Source organism: Grammomys surdaster, unplaced genomic scaffold, assembly GCF_004785775.1.
Source record: "Grammomys surdaster isolate TR1022 unplaced genomic scaffold, NIH_TR_1.0 316, whole genome shotgun sequence".
NCBI classification, from domain to species: domain Eukaryota; kingdom Metazoa; phylum Chordata; class Mammalia; order Rodentia; family Muridae; genus Grammomys; species Grammomys surdaster.
Window position 1 is genome coordinate 442,436 of NW_021604735.1, and position 11,117 is coordinate 453,552.

General features: G+C 48.2%; 1 protein-coding gene across 2 annotated transcripts in view; it reads right to left on the reverse strand.

The window, feature by feature from the left end:
• Agfg2 (ArfGAP with FG repeats 2) overlaps positions 1–11,117 on the reverse strand; it is a 35,140-nt gene that overhangs the window by 9,961 nt on the left and 14,062 nt on the right. Inside the window, exons 2-7 of one of the 2 annotated variants that reach the window (XM_028777863.1) lie at positions 8,199–8,292; positions 7,525–7,640; positions 4,243–4,399; positions 3,399–3,564; positions 1,451–1,576; positions 549–581 (exon numbers count right to left, since the gene is read on the reverse strand). In XM_028777863.1, coding sequence (XP_028633696.1) covers positions 549–581; positions 1,451–1,576; positions 3,399–3,564; positions 4,243–4,399; positions 7,525–7,640; positions 8,199–8,292 — 692 coding nt within the window. The remainder of the gene's footprint in view (positions 1–548; positions 582–1,450; positions 1,577–3,398; positions 3,565–4,242; positions 4,400–7,524; positions 7,641–8,198; positions 8,293–11,117) is intronic. The other variant, XM_028777864.1, reaches the window with a different exon arrangement.

Sequence of the window (11,117 nt, forward strand, 5' to 3'; positions counted from 1 at the left end):
CTAGAATCCCCCAGTGAGGGGCTGGGGGCGTGGCTCAGTGGTAGAGCAGTTGCCTGATGCTGACACTTAATTCCCAGTACCACAAAATCAATCAAGCAATCAAACCACAGCATCCCTGCAGTTCTCAGTGACACAGTGGGACCGTGTGGGTAGAGTCAGGAAGTCTTAGTTCCGCCAAGCTGTGTTGCACAAGTAGACAATCTGGTTTATAACGCAGTTTGTTTTGTTTTTTTTTTTTCATTCTGGTGATGGAACCCAGGCCCTCATTTGCCCTAACTACACACTTTACTACTTGAACCACACCCTGGCAACATTTTATTTTATTTTATTTTATTTATTTATTTATTTTTTTATTTCTGAGACAGGGTCTCACTATGTAGCCCTTGTTGGCCTGGTACTTGAGATGTAGATCAGGCTGGCCTCAAACTTACAGAGGCTGTCTCTGTTTCCCAAGTACTAGGATTAAAGGCATGTGCCACTGTGCCCAGCTACATTTTAAAGACTTCAGAGGACCCTGGGTAGGCTGAGGGCTGTAAAGAAGCACTCACCAAAGCTGTAACTTCCAGTTAGCATCCGATTGGCTGCCAGTGAGGGTGGAGAAGGGAAAAAGAGTATGAGTCATGGATTCTCCCCAGACATCTGGTCTCTACAGCCCTTCAGCTGCCAACTCCTGGTGTCCAGGACAGCCAAAAGAAGAGAGGTGGGGCTATGGAGACTGAGGTCTGGGGGGGTTTAGAAAGAACTAAGGGTTGAAAGGGACCTCAAGAGTCTCCTGCAATTCCTAATAGTACAGCCCTCCGGTTCAAAGACCTTTGATCTTGGAAGAGACGGGTGTGGATGTCTGGGGATTACCTTTTACTTGACCTGGCCACTTGACCCTTTGAGGCAGGATATCACAGACAATAAGAACAGGACGCATATATTTTTATAAGACTCAACCCTCCGGTATTCCCAGGCAGAAATTTTCTGTGTGGGTCGGAGGAGCACTGAGACGGGTTAGTGGGTAAAGACACTTGTCATGCAAATCTAAAGACGCAAGTTCGATCCCCAGGACCCACAGGGGAAGAGGAGAGCAGTCACGGAAGCTGTCATCTGACCTGTACATGAGGTGCGTGGCACGCATGCGTCTGCTGAGTGCGTGCACTTGTGCGCACACAAATATGTAAAACAAAATATTTTAAAAACAAGATAAAAAATTGTCTTGGGTAGAATCCTGGCCAATATTGTAGCAATTTTCCTTCTGTAAAAAAATCTAGGATCACAGTGGCCCCTGTCTGTGGCTGGCAGGCCCCACACTCTGTCACCCGTCAAGAAGAAGCAGTGTTTATGCATCCTTTGCAGTTACCCGGTCAATGTGGTCAATGGGGGTGCGAAGGAAGGAAGGATAATGTATGGAAGTGGGGCGGGGATGCTACTGAAAGAGAGGCTGGAAATGGATGGGGCAGTCTACCTGCAGGGGTCGGCTGGGCCTGGAACGGGGCTTGGACCGATGCGGGGAGGCTTCCAAAGGCAGAAGAGCCAGGGCTGCTGCTGAAGGCATCGAAGTTGGCAAAGCCTCCGTGCGAAGGAGTCTGGCCTACGGGAGGAAGGGACACAAACACAACATGAAGGAAACGTATCCATAGCCAGATGCTGCACTGGGTAGAGTGTTCTCTTTTTGTTTTGTTTTTGTCAACTTGAAACAAGCCAAAGTCATTTAGCAAGAGGAACCTCAACTGAGAAAGTGCCTCTGCCAGACATGGTGGTGCAGGTTTTAATAACAACACTCGGGAGGTAGAGGCAACAGATGTCTGTGAGTTTAATGCCAGGCTGGTCTATATAGTGAGTTCTAGGACAGCCAGGGCTTTGGGGAGAACCACCTTCCCTGCCAAAAGAAAGTGTCTCCATCCGACTGATCTACAGCAGGTGAGTCTGTGGGAGCACTTTCTTGATTAATATGGGAGGACCATACCCCATGGAGGCAGTGCCATCCCTGGTCCAGGGCTGTATAACAAAGCAGGCTGAGGTATCTACAGAGCAAGCCCAGGCCGGCCACAGCCACATGGTGAGATCCTGTCTCAGCCACAGTCACATGGTGAGATCCTGTCTCAGAAGATCGAAGACCAAAAGAAACCAAAGGAAAGCAGGCTGGGCAAGCCTTAGGAAACAAGCCTGCTCACTATCCTCCAGTTTCTGCTTCAGTTCCTGACTTGAGTTCCTGCTATGACTTCTTTCAAGGGGTTCTGAGCCAGGACATGGAAGCCAAGCTAACCCTTTCCTCCTCAAATTGGTTTTGGTGAGTATTTGTTTGTTTGTTTGCTTGTTTTTTAAATCACAGCAACACAAACCTGAGACACCAAGCATGGTGGTTCACATCTGTGAGCCCAGCACTCAAGAGGCTGGATTGAGATCATGAGTTCGAGACCAGCCTGAACTCCATAGTACTTATTGCCTTATTGCCAAAACAGTCTCCTTCCCTCCTCTCTGCTGGAAGGCAGCTCAGTCCCAGAATCTACATCATTAGCTTATAATCTCAGCACTGGAAACACTGAGTCTCCATGACCAGCCAGCCCAGCATGTGTGGCAAGTTCCAGGCCAGCCAGAAACTGGTTTTTGTTTGTTTTACTTTAATTGAAAAAGTCAGTACTGAAGAGATGGCTCAGTGGTTAAGAACACTTTTTTTTTTTTCTTCAGATGACCAGGGTTCGACGGCCAGTATTCATATGGTGGCTCGCAGGCGTCTGTAACTTCAGTCCCGAGGGATCCAAAGCCCTCTCCGTAGCTGTGGGCACTGGGTATGCACGTGGTGCACATACATACATACATACATACATGACATGCAAAACATTCATACACGTGAAGTAAATAAATCAAAAAAAAAAAAAAGAAAAAGTACAAAAAAAGAAAACCACAAAAAAAAAAAAACCCAAAAGAGGTAGCTGGTACCCAAGGAACACCAGCCGAGGCAGATCTGTAGCTCTGTCGGCTGGTCAGCCTGCGTTCTTACCCAGCCTGGAGCACCTGCCCAGGGATGGCGTTGCCTTCACTGGGAGAGGCCCTCCCATACCTCCCTCCTCTAAGTGCACACACATGCATGTGCACACACATAAACGTAGGGATAGTTATTCAGCTCTTTACTCTCTGGTTTCAGCCTCCTCAGTATCAGGACTATAAGTACGCACCGCCACACCCAGCTCCCTCCTTTCCGGCTTAGCAGAGATAAAGTAATAGAACGGTTCTTTGGCTGCTAAAGTAGTTGCTGGGAGCCCCCACGGACATGTTGTACGGCTAAACTGTCAAGTATAACGCAGGCTGCTCCTTGATCCCAGCCACAAAGAAAAGTCAGGCCCCAATGAGCTGAATGTCTTTGCGGTAGTATATATGGTGTAGACAGGTTCTTGCCACGGGCTTGTACTCACCTCCAAAGCCTGGGAATGAGGCAAAGGCGGGCACCACCTGAGGAGCAGCAAAGGGGTCTCCTCCGATATCGGCCAGCAGGTCGGTGCTGGCTTTCTTGGTGGATGAATGGGAAGGAGGCTGGGAGCTCCTGGCCTGTGCTGTGCGTGCCTGAGACTGGCTGACAGACTTGAGAAAGAATTGTGTGTGACACTTAGAATCCCACGCATGACCTGGGTCCCTCCAGAGCTACCTAGGCTGCCCCCAAACAGTTAAGCCGAGAGAAGGCAGAGTAAGTGTCCTCAACTGACAAGCTTCCTGTGCAACACAGCGTCTGTGTGCTCCTCACAGTACCACAGGAAGCATTTAGAGCACGCAGAGGTAACCTTGAGCTGCATAGCCGTGTGCCCCACAGTGCCCAGGAGCGCTCGCCTCTGCATATTCCCCACCCCCACTCCCCATCCCTCCAAGACAGGGTTTGGGTAGGCCTGGAGGTCCTCGAACTTGAACTTGAACTCGAAAAGATCCACCTGTCTCTGCCTCCTGAATGCTGGGATTAAATGTGTGCGCCACCACCGCCCAGCTCACCCCTTATCCTCGCCAGCTACAGGAAGCACTGTTCTAGATCCTTCCAAGGGATGGTCAAGACTGAAGTCATCATTCCCATCTCTCTAAGCACCACTTTCTGCCAGGGTCTAGGGATCCGGATGTAAGCTACAGGTAGCAGCCCAGCTAAGAAGCAGCTTTCAGCGCCTGGATTGACAATGCGCCAAACCCAGGCAATCTGACTTAGGAAAGCAACGACCCTGTCCCATGCAATCTAAAGCAAGTCTCAGCGGAGATGTGAGGATCAGGACTGAGGGTTACCTGGCTTGAACTGGAAGCAGCATCAGAGAGAGATGGCACAGGATCTCCCAGAAGTGTCCGAATGGGTTTCCCTTCTGGGACAGAGCCCTGGACAGGGGTAGCAGAGACACTACCTTTGCTGTAAGAGGGTCCCTTGACTTGCTCTGGGGGGACATACCTGTGAAGAAGAACAGTTATGCAAAGAAAACCTTGGACCACGTTCACCCGAGGTGGTTGGGAAAACACAAGATATAGGATCAAAGTCTTTATTCTTTCTTTACTAATTCCCATTTATGAATAAAAAGAACTTCATGATGCATGCCTTTAATCTCAGCACCTGGGAGGCAGGGGCAGGTGGATCTCTGAGTTCTAGGCCAGCCTGGTCTACATAAGTGAGTTCCAGGACAGCCAGGGCTGCACAGAGAGACCCTATTTTAAACCCTCCCCCAACATCTTCTGTGAGCAGGGTTTTGTACATGGTAGTTAAGTGCTCTACCACTGAGCCACGCCCCCAGCCCCTCACTGGGGGATTCTAGGCAAGGGCTCTACCACTGAGCCACGCCCCCAGCCCCCTAAGGCATGAGCTACTACATACAGCTACCCCTTGAGTATCTTTTTCTTTCCCCTGAAACAGGGTTTCTCTGTGTAGCCCTGGCATTGAACTCATTGAGATCTACCTGAAATTAAAGGCTTGCACCACCACCGCTGGTGCACCTTGGGTATTTTTCTTTGCTTTACATTAAAAAGTTTATCATCGTCATTTGTGTGTCACATATACAAGTACAGGTGTACACACATGTGTGCCACTGAAGGTCAGATGACAGCTGACATGTTGTATGCATGTTTGCTCCTTCCGCCCTGTGGCCCCTCAAGTCTGAACTCAGGTCTGATCAGGTGCCTTCACCTGCTAAGCCACCTCGCTGTCATTGTTTTGGGCCTTTTGAGACATGGTATCACTATGTACCCATAGATGACTTGAACTAATCCTCCTGCCTCCACTTCCAGAATGCTGCAATTCCAGGTATATACCACCATGCCCAGCTTTGATAAATTTCTGTTCAGAAATGCCATTTCTCTCCCCCCGACCCCGTGTTGTGGCTATTTTCTACTTTTTAAATGATTTTTTAATTGTTGTTTTTATTTTTCTGAGACAGGGTTTCTCTAGGTAGCTGTGGCTGTCCTGGAACTCGATCTGTAGATCAGGCTAGCCTTAGACTCACCTGCCTCTGCCTCCAGTGTTGGGGTTCATGGTATGTGCTACCATACCCAGATTCTTTAAAAGAATTTTGTAATTAGCATATGTTATTTGTACAAAATAATGGATATCTTTCCTTCTTTGGACATCTCAAGACATCTTGGTTTTAAGTAATCACAGATATGATAATACAGATAGAACAGTGATCTTATTTTCCAACTTCACTGTTGAGGTGGCCCTTTCTCTTTCTAGGTCTCCCGTCTCTCCTCTCTCTCTCTCTCTCTCTCTCTCTCTCTCTCTCTCTCTCTCTCTCTCTCTGTCTCTGTCTCTGTCTCTGTCTCTCTCTGTCTCCCCCCCCCCCAATGTTAGGGATTGAAACCCAGGGCCTCCTGCAGATTACACTGAAGCCCTTTCTGTACCTTTTATTTTGAGACAGAGTCTCACTGGCTTGCCAGGGCTGGCCATGGATTCATTTCCATAGCCCAAACAGGCCCTGATCACTCCCTCTTTGTCTCTCAGTCTCTGTAGGGTAGCTGGATCACCAAGCTGTACCACCAGGCTTTCTTAGATTTCTCCTTTCAGTCCCGTAGAGAGCGAATCTGTATCTTATCCAACATGGAGCTCAGTCTGCCCTGACTTCCAGTTCTTCCTGGAGAAAACTCCCTTCCCACTCCCCACATATAACCTTTATTCTGCAAGCATCTTAATGCTAGGATATCCCAACGAGGTGGTCTCGGAGATGGCTCAGTGGGTAAAGTGCTTGTTTTATAACCATGGGGTCTTGAGTTTGGATCCCCAGCACCCATATAAAGCTAGGTATGCTGGCAAGCAGATCTATCTATAATCCCAGCTCTAAGAGCCTAGACAGTAGGTCCCAGGGGCTCACCAGGCAACCAATTTAGGTAAACTGGTGAGCACTGGGTTCAGTAAAAGACCCTTCCTTAAAAACTGAAGAGCCGCCGGGCGGTGGTGGCACACGCCTTTAATCCCAGCACTTGGGAGGCAGAGGCAGGCGGATTTCTGAGTTCGAGGCCAGCCTGGTCTACAGAGTGAGTTCCAGGACAGCCAGGACTACACAGAGAAACCCTGTCTCGAAAAACCAAAAAAAAAAAAAAATCAACCAAAAAAAACCCAAAAAACAAAACAAAACAAAACAAACAAACAAACAAAACAAAACAAAACAAAACAAACAAAAAAAACCCTGAAGAGCCAATGATTTGGCTCAGTGGGTTAGGATGCTTGCTGGCAAGCCTGATGATCTGTGTCCAATCCCTGAGACCCACAGCAAGAATCTGCTCCACAAAGTTGTCCTCTGACCTCTACACATGTGCCCTGCACACACAGATGCACACACATATACAAGGTCCACTGAGCTCTAGAACCTGCCTCCTGGCTCCAATCATTCCACAGGAGAGACAACATCAAGACTGCAGCGTTAGGGCTGGGGGATAAGCCAGGAGTGGTACTGTACACATGTAATCCCCACACTCAGAAGGCAGGAGCAGGGGAATCCAAAGTTCAAGTTTGTCCTTGGATATATACAGTTCAGGGTCAACCTGGGCTCCATGCCTTCAACAAACAGAACTGCAGGGTTAATGACTCATAACAAGATCTTTTGACTTATAGCCAGATCTTTCATGTTAATTTCTTATTTCATTAGTTTGGAATAGGGACTCATGTAGCCCAGGTTTGCCCAGAACTTACTCAGTAGCCAAGAATAACCCTAAATTTCCTTCCTCCCTCCTTTTTTTTTAGACAGAGTTTCTCTGTGTATCCCTAGCTGTCCTGGAACAGTTTTGTAGATCAGGCTAGCCTCGAACTCACAGAGATTCACCTGCCTATACCCTACGGAGTACTGAGACTAAAGATGTACACCACTACCATCCAGCTATGACCTTGAATTTCTAACTCTCCTGCCGTAGTGCTGGGATTACGGGCATGAACCAGTACGCTCAGTTTCAACTGTTACTCTAAAGTCAGAATTTAGCTTTAATTGAATCTGGGAGTCGGGGTGAGGAAAAAAACCTGGTTGTAGAGAAACACCAGTAATACTTTGAAATGGGATTTGTCAGCAGACTGCCTTGGGTGTGTCTCTTTCTTCCTCTTACCATCTTTTTTTCTCGTATTTTTCTTGAAGAAACTCCTTCACCTTCTGAGGATCCCTGGAATCTGGTATCAGTGATGTCCGAGCGTCAAAAAGACCAAGCCAGATCTTCCGGCAGACCTGAAGGGACCGAAACGGCACAATGTCCCAGGTGTAAACGGCATTGTTAGTGAACCACTGATTAATGACGCCAGACCAATATCCTCAGAGATAAAATATCTACTGAGCCTGGACATGTGTGTGATGTGTGTGAAGGGAATCCACATGTACCCACACAGCAGACATAACCCCTGCCCCACACTTTATAATCCAATAGGTCAGGCCCTATGTAAGCGTACGATACATGTAAGGCAAACAATAGCACATACTAAGAATACGAATTAAAAACATATGCCAAAAGAAACTTTGGGGGCTGGTAAAAAAAAAAAAAAAGCAGATGCCCTGAGCTAGATCCCTACACCCAGAGAGTGAAAGCAGAGAACCAACTCGTAAAAGGTATCCTCTATTACAATAGACAGACAGACAGACAGACAGACAGACAAAATAGAGAAATGTAAAGAAAAAAAAATTTCAAAGGAAACTATTGGGTTTTCCAACCATCTTGAGGCAAAGCCTTGCTACCCAGTTATGGCGGATGTAAAGCTGCAGCCTCTACCTCCTCCCTCGGCGGCTGCTCACCTCATTTCCACGAGATTGGAGGAACAGGACTTCAGGCTCAGTGAAAGTTGTCATGGAGATGGACTTGACTCGATGAGGGGGGTTCAGGCCTCTCCTGTAGGAAAGAAACAGAGCGGTGAGCTGTGGCAGGTGTGTTCAAGGAAGGAGTGAGGACGGAGAAATGAAATACCAGCACATAAGATGGTCTCAGTTAGGACTCCATCCAAGGGCTAGGGCGTGGCTGGGGAGGTAAAGCACCTGTCTAGAATCTCCCAGTGAGGGGCTGGGGGTGTGGCTCAGTGGTAGAGTCCCTGCCTAGAATCCCCCAGTGAGGGGCTGGGGTGTGGCTCAGTGGTAGAGCCCCTGCCTAGAATCCCCCAGGGAGGGGCTGGGGGCGTGGCTCAGTGGTAGAGCCCCTGCCTAGAATCCCCCAGTGAGGGGGTGGGGGCGTGGCTCAGTGGTAGAGTCCCTGCCTAGAATCCCACAGTGAGGGGCTGGGGGCGTGGCTCAGTGGGAGAGCCCCTGCCTAGAATCCCCCAGTGAGGAGCTAGGAGTAGAGTTTATCAGTTAAAAATTGGTTGGCTTAGTATACACAAGGCCCTTGTTTCTATTCCCAATACTGGAAAGCAAACAAACAAAAATTCAAGAACAAGAAAGTCTTGCCGAGGGCCAGCAAGACGGTTTAGAGGGAGCTTGTGGCAGGGCTTGCTGATCTGAGGACCTGAGACCCACACAACAGGAGAGAAATGCCGCCTCCAGATTCTTGTTTGGCCTCCATGTGCACAGTGACACCCAACATACACTAACTAAGTAAATGTAAAAAGTTTTAAATATCCCTATTAAAAGCTAATTCCGAACATCAGGAAAAAACATAAATGAGAATATTCTGGAAACTTCAAATGAGATACAAGAAGAGAGACAAACACGTTGTGACCCTGTTAGTGACTTTGGAGAAGGAGGCAGAGCCTGTCATCCAGACTCCTCTTTGAGGCTGGCTCAGATCCTGTCCAGTGCTCAGCCTGTGGCTGAGGGTGACTTCTGGGAGCTGAGACACTTTGTCACATCTCATTTCCCGCTGTTATTCTAGATCTATGGCTTCACATCCTGAGGACCCACAGGCATCACCAAGCATGAAGTAACGGCAGAAAAGAGATCCTTGACTAACGCTGCTGGCAGTAAAGGGAGGCTATGTGGAGCAGAGTGGGTAAGCGGAAGCCGCTGCAGTGCTCCCTTAACAGAAGGATGGAGTTGTGGGAGGGGATGGACAGTCCACCCCCTTTCAGGAAGCCATATCTGGAAAAAGAAATATCCCAGGCATCCCTCTTCCGAGATCTTTTAATGAGCAGGAAGAAGTTTATAAACTTCAGCCATGAGATGGAATAACACAGGCCCGAAGCTCCGCTAACTCCCGGGAGAGCCAGGTCCACCCATAGACACCCTGTGGGGTTACAGCTGAAAAGAAAGATTTCTTACTCCTATTCACTTGCCCTTCTGGGGTTCTAATGGGAAACCAGAGGCTCAGCTAGGTGAGGGCTTCGTGCTTTCCCCTTTCTTTTTCCTTTTTAAATATTTATTTATTTATTTTATGTATGTGAGTACATTGTCACTGTCTTCAGACACACCAGAAGAGGGCACTGGATTCCACTACAGATGGTTGTGAGCCACCATGCAGTTTCTGGGAACTGAACTCAGGACCCCTGGAAGAGTAGTCAGTACTCTTAACCGCTGAGCCATCTTTCCAGCCCCGGTTTCCCTTTTCTTAAGTTTAATGTATCTATTTACTTATTCATCCTGTAAGTCAGAGGACAACCTGCAGGACTCTGTTCTCTCCTTCCACTGTGGGGATCGTCAGGCTTGGTGGCAAGTGCCTTCGGGGATCATCAGCCTTGGTGGCAAGTGTCTTCGCCCACTACTGAACCACCTCACCAGCCCCCAGGTCCTCCTTGCTTTACACTTTAACCTTTACTCCAGTCTAGAGCATTGCCCTCATCTTAAAACAAAACCAGCCAAGCCAAAACAAATTAGAGCAGGACGTGATGGACCACAGACTCACGCAAGAAAGTCTATGATACTGAGACATCTTTGGCTTTGAAATACTAGGTAGGGCCTCCGACCACAGCTTAGTTGGTAGGATGTTTATATGAAGCCCTGTTCAGCTCCAGCACTATAAACCAGGTTTGGTGGTAGATAACCTGTGATCGCAGCTCTGGGGAGGTGGAGGAGGACATCTGTGGCTATACAGCAAGTTCAAGGCATATGAGACCCTGTCTCAGAAAATAAATGAATGAAAATAAGGGGCTGGAGAGACAGCTCAGTGGTTTAGAGCACTGGTTGCTCTTGCAGAGGACCTGGGCTGGATTCTCAGCCACCACGTGGTGGGTCATAATCACCTGGATTTCCAGGGGATCTGATGCCCTCTTCTGGCTTCAGATAGCACTACTCCCACACGGTACAAGAACATACAGGCATGTATGAATGTATGTATGTACCATATATGTAAGATAATAAAATAAAGATTTAAGTGAGGAATATATATTTACACTCACAAGTAGCATGCACAGCATGAAGGTAGCTGTGCCAAGTTTGGAAGGCTAGCAGTGACTGCCGGTGTAAGTGATGGCAGAGCATGGATTCAGGGCAGATGCCAAGCCCCAGAGTGAACAGTGAAGGGCGGCTGCTCTTCGGTGATAAATTGTTCATTAAGGGATTTTAGCAAAGGCTGGAACACAGGAGGCTACAGACGAGGTCATTTTCCAGCCATTCTGCCACTAGACTTTTGAGTAAGGACTCTCCAGATGCCCTTATAAAATGACAAGCAGTATCCAAGAGGGTGACGTCTAAGGAAACACGAGAGGGAAGCAGCCAGCAGAACCTGGCTCCTATAGCAAACAATAGCTCTTACATAGGACCTGTCCTGGAGTCTGCCGGGCTCTTACATAC